A 15,064-nucleotide genomic window follows, 5' to 3' on the forward strand; every position below is an offset into this window, starting at 1 on the left:
AGCTCCAACATCTGTCAGAACGTCAAGCCCGTTGGTACCTAACGTTGAGCGAGTACAATTGTTTCATCACTCACCGCCCAGGCAAGCTCTCTGCACTCCCTGACGCCTTGTCACGGCGTGACATGCCAGAAGGCCCAGACGACGGTCGATTCGAGGAACGAAAGCAACAGCTGCTACAATCCCAGAGAAACGGAGTTGATGAAGTGCTCAAAGTGAGGCGTACCGACAGCCAACCTCTGGTTCCGGGCGAAGCCACACCCCCAGATTCACTGCCAGAGAAAATGAAGAGCATGTGGTCCAAGGCTGTAGACAATGACAAAGATCTTGAACAAATCAGAGCCTGCCTGATGGCGAAAGACAGCCAGTGGCCAGAAGATCTCAGACACAGACTGCGTGTGGGCGCCAGTGACTGCTCCTTGGACGACAAGATGCGAGTACTGTACCGAGGCCGATTTTGGGTCCCCGATTCAGAACCTTTGAGAACAGCATTGATGCAAGACATTCACGACTCACCTACCCTCATACACCCTGGAAAGAATGTGCTATATGCAGAACTGGATCGTATGTTCTTTTGGCCCAACTTTGTTGCAGATGTACGACGATTTTCGAGAAATTGCCAGGTCTGTGGAAGCACAAACACTTGGCGCACTAATAAAGAGGGCTTGTTGAAACCTCTGCCTATCCCAGATCAGCCATGGCAAGACATTGCAATCGATTTCATTGGCCCACTGCCAACGGCTAAGAAAGGCGAGGAGGAATTCACACACATACTCACTGTGATTGACTGCATGTCGAAAGGAGTGCTCCTGATGCCAATGAAAGCTCTGGATATGGAAAACGTGGCTGATGCTTTCTTCCACCACTACTACAGGCACCATGGGCTACCAAGATCCATACTTTCAGACCGAGAATTCGTCAACGCAGCTTGGAAAATGATTTGCACAGAACTTGGAGTGGAAAGGAGGTCAACAACAGCATACCACCCAGCAACTAACGGAGCTGTTGAGAGGATGAATGCTGAGGTCAAGTCTAAACTTGCTAAGCTTGGTGCCCAAGGACCACATTGGTTGAAGGCTATCCCAATGGTTGAGTTTGCTCTCAATGCAACACCAAGCAGTGCAACCCAAATATCACCATTCTTCCTCAGTCATGGCTACCACCCCAAGACAATTGACCTGGAACCCCCCCAAACACCACCGCCAAACCCTGATGGCCCGCTTGGCCAAGCAAAACGAGTCCTGGACAAGTTGAGGACTGCTCAAGACTGGGCCAAGGCAAACCTTACCATGGCTAGAGCTACTATGGAAGAAGCCGCAAATGAGAAACGAAGGCCACACAGAGACTACCAACCAGGTGACTGGGTTTGGCTGACACTGCGAAAGGAGCATTTTGGACCAGGACTGGGACGTGGACTACAAAGCAAACATATCCGCTGCAAAGGGAAAGAAAAGGTTGACAGTCACACTTACAAGCTGGATGTACCAGGCTCGACAGCCCATGACACCTACCATGCGGACCGACTCAGACCTGCAGCAGATGATGCTTTCCCATCCCAGACTACTCACGATGACCGTCCAGGCCCAGTGGGACATGAAGATGGTGTAGACAGATACGATGTGGAAAAGATACTGAACCAGAGGACAAGATATGGCAAGTTACAATACCGAGTCAAATGGCAAGGATGGAATCAGCCCACATGGGAACCAGCCGAATATCTGGAGAACACCATCGCACTGGAGGAGTGGAAGGAAGCTAACGCACAACAACCGGAAACGAGAAGGAGAAGAAGGAGGCAGATGTAAGGGCTGCGCCTGGAAGGACACGCTATAAGAGACCCACCCTACAGGAGGGGACTATAAGAACCTTCCTCACCAACTAGCTAGTTTAGAGTAGTTTCCCTTTCCTTTCCTCTTTAATGCGTAATCTTTGACTATCTCCGAACCTGCCTATACGAACATCTGTAGGCTAACCCGTGACATTGGTGAATCTGACAATAAAGTCTTCAGATCGGCAAACTCAGTAACAATTTACTAGTCCTGTAACACTTAGACAAGACTACTATATAGGCAGGGCGCTGCAAGCCAAAAAAAAAGAGACCAGGTAACCAATCCTGGAGCCCGAAAGGTGCGTCCCCAGGCCGGGCCGCGCTAGATAGAGAGTCCTCCTGGTCTGAAAAACTACGTGGGTGCAAAAAAAGTATCACGACATACAACACCGAGGATTCGCATGTGGTCACCCACCATACTACTGGTTCGGCGCTCTGCGGCTTGACTAAGGGGGAGCAGACGGGACCCCGTATTTTCCGCAGGCTATGGTCGTATGTTGGAAAGATATGGCCCTTATCGGATATTATAGCCGACTGTAGTTAACCGCGTCGTTTGATCTTGACGTGTAAATAGAACAAACAAACAAAAGCGTCGTTTGATCTTAGTGATTCCAGTAGACGTTAAATATATTCAAATTCAAATTCAAATTCACTGTAGTTAACCGGCGAGTGCCAAAGACACAACCAACCCCGAGACAGGAAGGGCAGCAATGAAGAAGGTGACGAAGAGGGTGAAGATGAGGGAGAATTGAAGGGGAAGAGAGAAGGGGTGGGAGGAGGAAACGTTTGCAGGATAGGAAGGAGATGTCGAGGAGGGCTCCATGCCGAAAGCCGACGACCTTTTAGACTAGTTTACACGCGGTGGGAGTGCATTGGCAACTCTACGAGACTGGCGGGGAGGTTCGTAAAGAAACTCTTCAGAGGATAGGTCCTGTAAGTACCTAGCGGAAAAACTAGACCCTAAATGGAGGGCGTGTCGAGTAGACACATAACAGGAGATGGGCTATCACGGAGGGAGGCGAGGTGTTCAGATTTGTTTGATGATTACGTGCGCCGTTTTTGCTTTCTTCTTTCTTGTTGTGTTTCGTTTTCTTTTCTAGTTCTTGTTACTGGGTAGACAGGCAAATGATGAGGGACTAGATCGGAATAGGAAAGTAGATGTGAAGGGGCACTGCCAACAAACACTTTAGATAGTGTCTTCATTTCTCCCTCATCTGACAATAGAGTACAAAGGCACGATCTAGTGGTCGCTATCGACTTCTGATCTTCGAGGGTCAAACGAGACCCTTGGCAAGCGGCGCAGAGCAAAAAGAAGGCGGCTACAGAATACAGGAACGATGACTGTAGATGATTGTTAGCAGGCGATTGATCAAAATGACATTAACACACAGATAGAGGGGGAATTATCGAGAAGTGGTGGTCGAGGAAGGTCGGGGCTAGTGAATGAAAGGCACTGTAGGACATGTGGCAGAACTGGTCATAATGCAAGAACATGTCAGATAGTTTCTACAATGTCTGCAGAAGAACATAGCACTTAGTTTCAATTGTTTAGATGCTTTGTTGTGTTTTTATGCCACTTTCTGTCTTGAGTGTTGATTTTTTTGGTGCGCATGCTTATCGTGTACGTTAGGCAACCAGAAGGACATGATGCGGAGCCTGTTCTACAGATTCTAAAACCCAAAAAAAATGTTGCGTAGCGCACAATACATGTTAGGTAGCATCCCATACAAGCCCCACTTCTTCAAAATCAAGACCCACACCTATTGTGACTGAACACCAATGAAAGGGCAGATGGAGTCAGAGAAGTGGGTCTCATGGATCAGCCGAGGATGATCCGAAATCCTGTGGCCACAACCCACAACAGACCTTTTTCAGGTGGGCAGTAACCGTGTCGTTTGATCTTAGTGATTCCAGTAGACATTAAATATATTCAAATTCAAATCCAGGTGGGCAGAAGTGATATGAGCTGGTACGATCGGGGCTCATTGCGTGCGTGTCCCAGCTTTGGGATCACTACGAGGCCAGCCTGCTTGATAAACGCTTGGATGGTTCCCACTCTCTAAACAAGGATTGTCAAGTTGTGTTATTGTGTTACCTGTTACGGGACTTGTAGGTATTACTTAGCTTACCGATTGAATGACTTTATTGTTAGATGAGGGAGAGAGCAAGAAACTATCTAAAGTGTTTGTTGGCAGTGCCCCTTCTTTTATCCTCTGCAAGGTTTTCTGCCCCTTCACATCTACTTCCCTATTCTGGTCTAGTCCCTTATCATTCATTTGCCTGTCTACCCAGCAACACCTGGTTTCATCTCCAGCACTCTTCGTATTACCTTTGCCACTCCTACTCCAGGAGTTGGGTCGTAGCGCAGAGACCGAGTTTGGTTTCCTGGTCCTCTGCTCCTGCTGGACACCAAGCTAGCTCCCATCAGGAGCAGGTCTTTTTTGTACTCGCTTAAGGAAGTGTACTCCTTTGTTGACATCATTCTGCTGATAGTCCCTGCTCCACATATGATGTCTTTATGTTGTTAGGCTACTTGGAACCATCGGCCTCGACAACGATCAGCTCTGTATCAGAAATGTAGTCTGCCACTGAACGGTGGTGGTTCACGGCTTCTGTGTATGTCCTTGGTTCACGTTCGGCAAGTTTTGTCATCATAGCTCTGATTCTTTTTGCCGCAGGGTCGTCGCTTTCGTCATCCCTCTGTTGGATGTGTGCATATGATCTCTTCAGGATGCCACGTGTGTAGAGATCTTGTAGCTGCCTGTTGACCCTCTCTTGTATGCTGTCCGGTGTGTCTATGTCCATAGGTCTTTCCGTCCGTTGCGTTGTCTGCATGGTCTGTGTATCCTCATGGCCCTGATCGGTTTGGATCTCCGCAGTTATGGGTTTCTCTTTCGCGGTGTCCTCCATTTGAATGTCTTCGTCTAAGGCTGTTGTGTCCACCTGGGGTTCTGGTTCTACCTCGTCATTTGATGTCGTGTCAACGGCAGGGGGGGGGTTGCTCATCGCTGGTTTCTTGTCTTGTAGTTCCGCTCGTGACATCCAGCGTGTGTTCGTCGTCTGTGTTGCTTTCTGGGTTCCTGCCAGTTTCCAGTTGTCCATCGTCTGATCAGGCTTCATCCAGCAGTGAGTCCCCTGGGTTGCTTTCGAAAAGCTTTAATTACTCTGTGATAAATGTTTTTCGCTTTTTGATGTCCCAGCAGGCGTGTCTTCCAGTTACCTTTTCGTCGATCAGTAGCAGAATCCCTTCTCTGCCTCGAGCATCCATCTTGCTCCTTTGTTGGGTGTTCGGGTTCTTGTCGTGTGCATTGTGGAATATGATCTTGCATCCCCATCTGTGGATGTGAGTGGTGTTCGGGCGTATGCTGAAGAAAGGTTCGAAAGGAGATTTGGATTCTGTGATGCTTGCCCTGTTTGCGATGAATGCCGTATGGACCGCAGCGTATGGCCAGAACATGGTTGGCATCGATGCGTCAAGTATCATTGTGCGAGTCGAGTTGTTGATTGTTCTGATCGCTCTCTCTGCTGTCTCGTTTTGACTTGATGTGCCTGAGATTGTAAATTGGGCATCAGATCCGCAATCCTTTTGCCATTGGAGCGTTAATTTATTTAGTTCCGGTCCATTGTCGGTTCGGAATGCCTGATTGTCTTGCCCATTTTAAGCTCTATTTGGTGCTTTCAGTCATTTAGCACATCTGGCGCATCTCGGCGGTGCTGAATCGGTAAAACCCATTTGTACTTGGACGAGTCGTCTACTACAATGATGTAGTATTGCGCCTTGTTGACAGCCATAGGGTGAGGTCCTGATATGTCCATGTGAATCAGGTCCAGAGGCTCTTGGCTCGCAAGATTGTGGGAATGGCCATTTATCTTCGTGATTTTTCCTTTGACACAGACTTGGCAGTGGAAACTGTCTGGTTTCGCAGCGATGGTCCAGGTTTCCTTATCAGCCGATTGTTGGTGAATCTTCCTCGGTTTCTGTTCTCCTACATTGTTACGGTTAGAGCGCGCTGCTATGGTACGTAGAGAATCTTTATTGATTGATGAGGAGGGAGTCGATCTAGAAGGTTGTGCTGGTCACTCCCCTGTATTTCCGCCCATCTTCACCGCCTTCCATGTTCAGTACTAAACTGCAATATACATGGCCAAACTTGACGTGAGCTTCCTCGTATGACATTTGTGCTGCCACTGGTGTCTCGGTCTCTACGCATGAAGTTGTGTATAGTCCATCTCTCTCGATGAGATTTGTGTATCTTCGGCTTCGTTTGATGAAGGCTCCTGATTCGCTTGCAATCACTTCTAATCCTTTTCGACACAATTTCTTTACAGATTGTTGAGGTTCGAATGTACAACTGGATCTTCACAGATGTAATGAGGGAGAAACAAAGATTTCACGTTAAAGAAGAAAGAGGGAAATGTCACGGGTTAGCCTACGGATGTTCACATAAGCAAGTTCGGAGATGGTCAAAGATTACGCATTAAAGAGGAAAGGAAAGGGAAACTACTCTAAACTAGCTAGTTGGTGAGGAAGGTTCTTATAGTCCCCTTCTGCGGGGTGGGTCTTCTATAGTGGGGCTGGCCAGCGTGTCCTTCCAGGCGCAGCCCTTACAGGAAACTATCTGGTCTAACTATTCAAGTCGGTATGTGTGGGGGGTGACCTTCTCTAGCACTTTGCACCGTTGATACTTTTGTCTGAGTTTCCTGCCCAGGCCTTGGCCTTGTTGTTCTGGTCGTAGTGTTAACCATACGAATGAGTTGACGGGAAAGTCTGGTGCTGGGCGGCGGTTCTCATTTTCTCGTTGTTCCATCTCGGCGTGTGCTAGGGACAAGTTCGCATGCGCCCACGATTGGGCTCTTCGCAGATGTTGTAGGACTCGCTCTGCTTGACCAAGGGGGCCTTTCTCATTTGGTTCGACTGGCAGTGGTGGGGCTGAAAACGTTCGAGGGTGGTAACCGTGTAGTAGGAAAAATGGTGAGACGTTAGTGGTAGTGGATGGTGTTGCATTTAAGCTGAATTCCACGACAGGCAAAAGGCCTAACCAGGCTGGGCCTTCAGCGTTTAGTTTAGCCAGTTTGGTTTTGATCTCAGCATTCATCCTTTCTGTAACTCCGTTTGTTGCCGGGTGGTAGGCTGTGGTTGTGAGTCTCTCAATTCCTAGTCTTTCACACAGGTGCCGCCAGGCTGCATTAACGAACTCTCGGTCTGAGAGGATTGACTTTGGCATTCCGTGTTGTCTGTAGTAGTGTTGAAAGAAGCTATCAGCAACTGCTTCCATGTCAAGAGAGTTGGTAGGAATCAGCATGACGCCTTTGGTCAGACGGTCAACTACTGTCAAAACGTGAGTGTACGTGGTGTTATCTTTTCGTGCAGGCTCTAGGGGTCCTATGAAGTCAATTGCGATCTCTGCCCAAGGTTGGTCAGGGATGGGTAGGGCTTTGAGGGTCGTTTCTTTACTGTCTCGTCGGGTGTTGGTACTGCCACAAACTTGACAATTACGGCAGAAGCAGCGAATATCTTCAACGTAGCGGGGCCAGAAGAACTCGCGTGCGAGTTCGACTTGCATTACATTCTTGCCAGGGTGTAGTAAGGTGGGTGGATCATGAATGTTCTGCAGTATGGCTGTACGTAATGGCTCATACTCAGGTACCCAGGGCTTGTTCTTGAAGCGTATCATTGAGTTTTCGTCTAGAGAACAATCGGACACATTCACTCTCAGCTTTGGCCGGATGGTTTCGGGCCACTGGGACAGCTTTTCTGTCAGGGCCCTGTGAATTTCTGTGTATGTCTCATCTTTAGCGTGTGCTTCTGTCCATAGTTCTGCCAGTGCTGGGGGGAGGTGGGGTGTTCCTGGCTCGGTATTGGTAGTGCAGATCTTTAAGCTTTTCTTTGAGTCCTCACGCAACATGGTGACTAGGCGACCTTGGTATCTCTCATCTGATGCATCCTCAGGGGTGTCTCGGCGGGAGAGCGCGTCAGGGAGGGGGGATAGCTTTCCAGGGCGATGAACTATGCCACAGTTGTATTCACTCAGTGCTAGGTACCATCTTGTTTGGCGCTCTGATAGGTGTTGTAACTTCGTGAAATGCAGCAAGTTCTTGTGGTCGGAGAGTACAGTGAATTCGTCTTTCAATCCTTTTAATTCGCTGCGCCATTCTTTCAATGCACAGATTATTGCTAACATTTCCTTGTCGTGGATTGGGTAGTTACACTCAGCTGGGGTCATCTTGCGACTGAAATAAGCACAGGGCCGTGTGGAGTTGTCGGCTTGTTTCTGCAGTAGGGCAGCACCCAGACAGTAGCCTGAGGCATCTGCTTCCACTATAGTTGGGAGTTCGGGATCATGAGAGCGTAGGATGGGGGTCGTTGTAAAAGCTGTCTTCAGTTTCTGAAAGGATTCTTCTTCTTGCGTACCCCATTGGAAAGCTTGGTCCTTCTTTGTCAATTGTAGTAGGGGCTTAGCAAGTTTGGTGAAGTCGGGAATGAAGGCGCGATAGAAGTTGCATAGGCCCAGGAAGGAGCGAACGTCTCTGACTTTCTTTGGTGTGGGCCATTCCGTGATAGCTGAGACTTTAGAGGGGTCTGTTGAAACTGATCCTGGTTCAAGAATGTAACCAAGGTACTTGACTTTAGACACTGCAAACTCACACTTATCAATGCCAATTGTCAGTTGACCTTCAAAGATCTTTTCTAAGGCCAAATTAACTTTCTCATAGTGGTCTTCAAGGGTGCCATCAGTGTAGATCAAGATGTCGTCAACATATGCAGACAACCATACGTCCAAGTAGGGCCGTAAAAGGGAGTTCACGAAGCTTTGGAATTCTGCTGGAGCGTTGGCTAGACCAAAAGGCATTACATTCCACTGGAAAAGGCCATGTCTTGTTCTGAAAGCTGTTTTCCATTCGTCACCATCTGTGATTCTGATGTTGTGGAAGGCGGAGATTACGTCCAGCTTGGTGAACCATTTCGCTTTGGAGACATTGGTCAACGTTTCTGAGATATTGGGCAGTGGGTATCGGTTCTTTTTCATGACTGCGTTTAAGGCACGGTAGTCTACACAGAAACGTAGGCCACCACCGGGCTTCTTGACAAACAGGATTGGTGCTGCGGCAGTGGATTGGCTCTGTTCAATGTAGCCTTTCTCTAGTAGGGTTAGAAGTGTTTGTCGAAGCACGACCAGCTCTTCTCTTGTCATGCTATACAGTGGGCCCCAAGGGGCATCTTCATCTGGTACTATAAGTTCTATCTTGTGGTCGTGACCAGGTCTCCGTGGGGGTAACTTCTTGGTGAATTGCGCGTCGGGGTCAAAAGCCTTTACGTTCTCTGGCTTAATCCATGTGGGAATCTTCGACTTCCAAGTTCTTGGGTCGGCTGGTTTTCGGTCTTGTAGTAGTCGGTCAAGGGCTTTGTTTATATCTTCGATCGATGCTGCAAAAACGTGGGTGGTCTCATCTGTTACGACGTTGAGGATCTTCTCAACACTGTGTATTTGTTCTAGTGTTGACCGAAAGTTGGGAGCGTTTGTCGATCTACCGTGGGCAATGATGCCTGACTTAAATGTAACCGTGTCTTTTTCGCAATCTATGACTGCGCCTTTTTTCTTTAGCCATGGGTAACCAATGAGGAGGTCTTGTGTGAGGCCTGGGACAACCCAGGCAATGTGTTCTTCCTTGTGGCCAGACACATCTAGTGTGAAAATAGCTACCGTGTTTACTAAGGTCGTCGATTCTGAGTTAAAGGGGGAGAGTTTGATGGGTTTCGATGCTTCATGCGTTGTAATGTTCCATTTCTTTACCAATGTTGCATTAATCATGGAGGGAGAGGCACTGCCTGTATCAGTCATAGCCACAGCGGGGCATTTGTTATTAATAACTACATCTAGGTCGATAGAAGTAGCTACACCAGGAGCTTGTCCACCCCGCCATTCTTCCACTAGTTTGCTAAGGTCTTCCATGTTCATTACTTGAGGCCTCTGTTCACGACTTCGAACAGAGGGTTCTAGTTTCCCGACTGTTCTGTGGGGATAGCGTCTTCCTGTTCTTCTTCTAGTACAGGGTGACCAGTAACCAGAACATTGTTGACGTGGGTCGCTCTCCTCGGTTGGCCTGCTGGGGGAATGGGTGGGAGGAAGGGGCAGCTCCTTGCGTTGTGTCCTCCTCCACCACACCGGAAACAGAGGTTGTTATCCCTTCGTTTCTGCATTTCCGTGGGGGGGACCCAGCGGGCACGTCGTTTCTTGTTTGGGAGAGAGGAGGCAGAGGCCACAGGGGTGGGGGTCCAATCCATAGCATCTGGGGGAGCCTGTGCGTGTTGGGCAGGAGGGGGGTGACGGGGGGCCATTGCGGGAAAGTCTTCACAGAGTCTTTGCCAAACAACCATCACGACCTTTGCATACTTCGTGTACTGTGTTTCTTGGTGGGTCACCAGTGCATCACGGACTTTCCTTGGCAGGGTCGCAGTCAGGTAACGCATTTTGATGCTGTCTGCCCAGCCATTCCCACCCGCAGCTCTCAACAGCTGTGTCACCTGGGTGATGTGAGCTTGGGCAGGCGTAGACATCTTAGCCTGCAATGCGGTTACCTTCTCCAGTGCCCGCGCAGCAGCAGCTGGGTCCATGAAGGTATTGTCGAGGTGCGTGAAAAAGGCCTCAACGTCTGCTGTCTCTGTGCCCGCCATCATATCCTGGATCCAAGGTTCTATGTCCATAGCGGCTGGTCCCGTCAGATGACTGAAACAATGTATTATAAAGTCTTCATGGGTAGGGAATCGGCTCCTATGGTACTTCCACTGGGCCTTCAGGATGGTGCGGAAGGCTGGGTAGTCGAGGGGTTTTGAGTGGTCGTAGAGACGGACAGGATTGCTTGGTCTCATTGTGGCATTGGTGGTTTGTGAACTGTTATCCGTGGTCGTGTAGTCTGTTGTCATGACGGTGTCGTAGAACTGGCCGTCCATGTCTTCGTTTGGTTAAGGGGTTGAAAAAAAAAGAAATGAATGTGAAATATACCTTCCTGCAAAGGTGCAACCTTAACACAGATAGAAGATTCTGGTTCAATCTTTCAACGTGGTAGACATTTATGACTTTATGAGAACCGCCAACATTTATCTTTGCCAACCCAACCATCCGTGTGTGGGATGGGGTCTTATTTTCGGAGACTGTAGATTTTGGTTAGGTCGCCTCTGTCAAGTTGTGTGTGGATGCACTGTTGACGATCCGATGGTTGGGGATTTTCTTACTTGGTGTTATGGGTGAGGCGAAATGCTATGATACGTATATAGTCTTTATTGATTGATGAGGAGGGAAAGGAGTCCATCTAGAAGGTTGTGCTGGTGAGCAGGGTGAAATACTTTCACTCACTCCCCTGTGTTGCCGCCCACCTTCACCGCCTTCCATATTCAGTACTAAACTGCAATACTTGGGTTCTCGTCCATCAGGCTCATGTTCGCGGTAATGTTTCTACGTTCCCATGTCTTCTTCGTTCTACATTCGCTTTCACGATGCCCAAGCTTTGTGCAGAAGAAGCATTTGGTCTTTGACTGCTGCTGGATTTGGTCGGGTCGTGTCTGGTTCCAAGTAGAACTCGAACTTGTCTTCTGGAAGTTTTTGGGTAGGGAGTCAACTTCGTCATCGATTTTGTACATGATGTCTGTCCATTTTCTTTGAGAGTGCTTCAGGTGTCGCTCGAGAATGGTCGCGATGTTCCGAGGAAGGCGGTTTGCCCAGAGATGAACGATGAGCCTGGTTGTCATGCAGCCTGTAGTTGTTCTATCCAGGAGATGCTCGAAGTTGGGGATTTCTCCAAACTTGTTTTGGATTTTCAACCACTTTTTGAAACATTCTATCCCCTTACTGGCCCCAACATTTGCTGCCACCACGAGGAGGTCCTTCTTGTAGTCTTTGAAGGTTGTGTAGCTTTTGGCTGAGACCATTTTGTCTGCCATCTCCGCAGAAAGGCCATTCCGGAGGAATGAAATTTTGATCGACTCAGGCCATTCGTCTCCATCGGCTTCAAGAAAGGTTTGCTCTGCCTCCGAGATATAGTCAGCCATTGAGCGGCGCCCCATCTTCATTGACGATGCTCTATCGAGAGCGAGTTGTTGGGCACTTGGATCCGAGAAGGTTTCCTCCAAGAAAGTGTAGAAGGCTTTCAGGGCCTTCTTTCCATCCTTCATGGAGTAATACGTCTCCATGTGTGGGGCGACCTTCGCCCGCGCCTTCCCAGTTAGCCGACTGTAGGTGTAGTTCATGAAACCTCTTTCTCCACCGTGGGCTTTGCAATCGTGCATTTGTTTCTCCTTGATGTCGGTCAAGAAGATTTTGAACTGGAAAGAGCTCTTCCCGTCGTATTTTTCGATATCGGCAATGATCGGTCGGATTTGGCGCTTGTTTTCCAGCTCGAGGGCCTCGATCTTGGCCAGGAGTCGGGCTACATTGTCATCGTGTGTCGGGGGTTCAGGCTTTACAGAGGAACTGCTGGTAGCCTCAGGCATTTTGTTGGTATGGGCGAAAAGAGGGAGAAAAGAAAAAAAAAAAAAATTGAAATTTCGGAAGTTTGGATTTTTAATGAATGTGTAATAATGTCACGGGTTAGATCACAGATAGTTTCATATGACCGATGGCGTTTCTGGATTCATGTTGTCGGTTGGTTTGTTGCCGAATGTGTACGGTTGTGTTCGATTATTGCGTTGTTTCTTCGACGCGTGTATCTGTCCACGGAGTTTCGGGGATTACGGGGTAGATTCTCCTCAACAGGTTTGTTTCTCTTTCATGTCAGCCATAACAATGCGAAAACGAATATGGCTTTATCCGTCGAGCTTTTCGACGTCAGGTGTGATGGCACGTGGTCGCTTTGAGTTTTGGTCCCTTTCAGAACGTTCCCATTCTAGGGCCTCTACTTTCACTAGAAGCTTCTCAATGATCTGCTCGATTTCCAATTATTTTTCTTGTTCATCTATGGGTATTGGATCGTTCTTAGATCGTTCAGTATTTGTTCGTGGTTCATTTGTAATTCGTTCGGGGTTCGTTCGTTGTTTATTCATGGTGGGTGATAGGATGTTGAGGGTTTTTGTTACGGTTTAAGTCGCAATGCTGTTGAACGTATAGAATCTTTATTAATCGATGAGATGTAAAAGGAGTCTAACTAGAAGGTTGTGATGGTGTGCGGGGTGAACTATCTCTACTTGCTCCACTATGTTTCTGCCCGGCTTCACCGCCTTCCATATTCGGTACTAAACCGCAATAACGTAAGTGCATAGGATGTCGCAAAGATAAAGAAGTCGGAAGGAAATCGGCACCCTCTGGACAAGATTCTACATAAAATTAAAAAAAACACATAAATCAATTCAAATTAATTACTATTCTGTTCTCCAGACATTTCAACAGCAATTTGACATGTTCTTGAATTATGGCCACCTGTACCACATCTTCCACATCGCCTTTCCCTCGCTGCTGCCGAGCTTCCCGAACCCTGAACTCTCGATAATTCCGCCCTCACCTGTGCATCAACATCTTCCTGGTTAATATTATCTTTCCCCTCACCTAAAGTCATCCTCCCTCTATCTTGTAATCGGATTCTTTTGGCTCTGCGCCGCTTGCTGAGGATCTCATTTGCCTGTCGAAGGTCCTGAACCTCAGACTCTAATAAGCTGTTCCGATGCATTACTGCTTTTGTTCCCTTGGTTAATGACGTGAGTGCCTCAAGGATAGATGCAGGCGAGCTGCTCTTATGCCTGTTGATTCGCCTTTTGAGGTATTCAAACTGAGAGCTAGCTTCAATTGCTGTCTTCGGGGTCCTAGGAATCCAAGGGTCAGGGAGGCCAGCCTCCTCCTCGATCGGTGTTGGAGTTCGTAACTGCACATCAAGCTTTGATATCACACTTTCTCCATCCAATGGAACAAGTCCAGCCCCTTTAAAACCCCCCTTGATATTACTTTGTGTCATAGCTGCTTGGTGGGCGGCATAAAAGGCTGGAAAGAAATCAGCCTTGGAAACGTGGGTTATTGAGCACCTGATTAGATGCTCAATTTCTCGACCATAGGCCTTTTTAAGTGGCCCAAAGCACCCGACATCAAGAGGCTGAAGTAGATGAGATGAATGAGCTGGCATACAGAGTGTGATTATGTGGTTGTCTTCACAATATTGCTCAAAATCGACTGAATGGTGGCTTTCATGCCCATCGAGGATCAGAAGGCGATAGTGACCGGTTGATCGGCCCTTGGTATGTTGGTCAAAGTGCCTTAGCCATTCAAGACCTGTCTCATTATCAGACCAGCCATTATGGGTTGTCGCAATAACCCAATCGTCTGGGAGGTTGCTTTCTCGATACCAGCTGGCAAGGTGATATTGGCCTGCAACCACGATGAACGGCGCGATTGCCCAGCCTTCAGCATTGATCGCCTGGATGACAGTAACCCATTCTCGGTTTCCTGGCTGCACTGATTTCGCTTTTCCATGTCTTTCCACGACTGTGACGACCATTCCGCTTGCAATAACGCCCATGGTAAAGCCAGTCTCATCAAAATTATAGATGTCAGCTGTGTTGATACTATACTTCGCAATTGTGCTTTCCACGAGCCTAAACCAATCGCGAATAAGGACTGGATCTTCGCATTTAGCCCTCTCGTAGTCATATCTACGATTAAAACACGTCTTGAGGTCCGGTTGTCGCTTGATGAAGTTAGAAGCCCAACGTTTGCCAACGGGTGACGCGTCGCGGTCGGCGAGCAGTCGGTTGGCCATTTCTTCCACACCACGAAGCCGAGGGGGGAATCCTCAAGACCCTAGGTTGATAATGTATTCAACAATAACCTGTTCCTCTAGATCAGATAGTTTGCGCGATTTAGGGACAATATCGCTTCGAGAAGGCTTGCCGTGATATTGATCACAGAGGGTACTAGGTGGGACTTTGTATATCTTTGCAGCGTGATAAATGCGTAATTTTGGGTCATTTCAAAGGGCCTGAAGGGCGAGAATTATATTTCTTTCTTTATTCAACTGTGGCATACTTGGTGGTTGAGAAATTGTTGAAAAAGGGAAAGTAAAGGGAGTTGTGGGATTTTTTTCCGATTTCCTTATCTTTGCGACATCCTATGCACTTACGTTAGTTTTGCTTTGCTTTTGTCTTTTTTTGTAGAATGCATGTAGATTTCCATCCGAGCCAGCTACAAAGAAGATATTGTACCTAACCCATGACAATAGTAGTCTAGTGAGGCAGGTTGTGTCGGTCCTCTACTCACAAGCTCA

General features: G+C 48.0%; 5 protein-coding genes across 5 annotated transcripts; all 5 read right to left on the reverse strand.

Annotated features, from left to right (window-relative positions):
- Positions 1–4,354: 4,354 nt before the first annotated feature.
- HOO65_021179 (Retrovirus-related Pol polyprotein from transposon TNT 1-94) lies at positions 4,355–5,309 on the reverse strand (the record flags this gene model as incomplete). The annotated part of the gene is made up of 2 exons (XM_071006960.1): positions 4,355–4,960; positions 5,046–5,309. The coding sequence occupies 2 exons, from the start codon at positions 5,307–5,309 to the stop codon at positions 4,355–4,357; spliced, it is 870 nt and encodes a 289-aa protein (XP_070861817.1).
- Positions 5,310–6,453: 1,144 nt separating this feature from the next.
- HOO65_021180 (Retrotransposable element Tf2 155 kDa protein type 1) lies at positions 6,454–9,777 on the reverse strand (the record flags this gene model as incomplete). Its single annotated transcript, XM_071000273.1, has 1 exon — positions 6,454–9,777. The coding sequence occupies one exon, from the start codon at positions 9,775–9,777 to the stop codon at positions 6,454–6,456; it is 3,324 nt and encodes a 1,107-aa protein (XP_070861818.1).
- Positions 9,778–9,821: 44 nt separating this feature from the next.
- HOO65_021181 (uncharacterized protein) lies at positions 9,822–10,775 on the reverse strand (the record flags this gene model as incomplete). Its single annotated transcript, XM_071000274.1, has 1 exon — positions 9,822–10,775. One exon carries the CDS (start codon positions 10,773–10,775, stop codon positions 9,822–9,824), a length of 954 nt encoding a protein of 317 aa, XP_070861819.1.
- A 447-nt stretch (positions 10,776–11,222) lies between these two features.
- On the reverse strand, positions 11,223–12,311 carry HOO65_021182 (uncharacterized protein; the record flags this gene model as incomplete). Its single annotated transcript, XM_071000275.1, has 1 exon — positions 11,223–12,311. The coding sequence occupies one exon, from the start codon at positions 12,309–12,311 to the stop codon at positions 11,223–11,225; it is 1,089 nt and encodes a 362-aa protein (XP_070861820.1).
- A 912-nt stretch (positions 12,312–13,223) lies between these two features.
- HOO65_021183 (uncharacterized protein) lies at positions 13,224–14,560 on the reverse strand (the record flags this gene model as incomplete). Its single annotated transcript, XM_071006795.1, has 2 exons — positions 13,224–13,315; positions 13,360–14,560. 2 exons carry the CDS (start codon positions 14,558–14,560, stop codon positions 13,224–13,226), a joined length of 1,293 nt encoding a protein of 430 aa, XP_070861821.1.
- Positions 14,561–15,064: the final 504 nt, after the last annotated feature.

Source organism: Ceratocystis lukuohia, assembly GCF_044167205.1.
Source record: "Ceratocystis lukuohia strain C4212 chromosome Unknown Supercontig2_pilon, whole genome shotgun sequence".
Lineage (NCBI taxonomy): Eukaryota > Fungi > Ascomycota > Sordariomycetes > Microascales > Ceratocystidaceae > Ceratocystis > Ceratocystis lukuohia.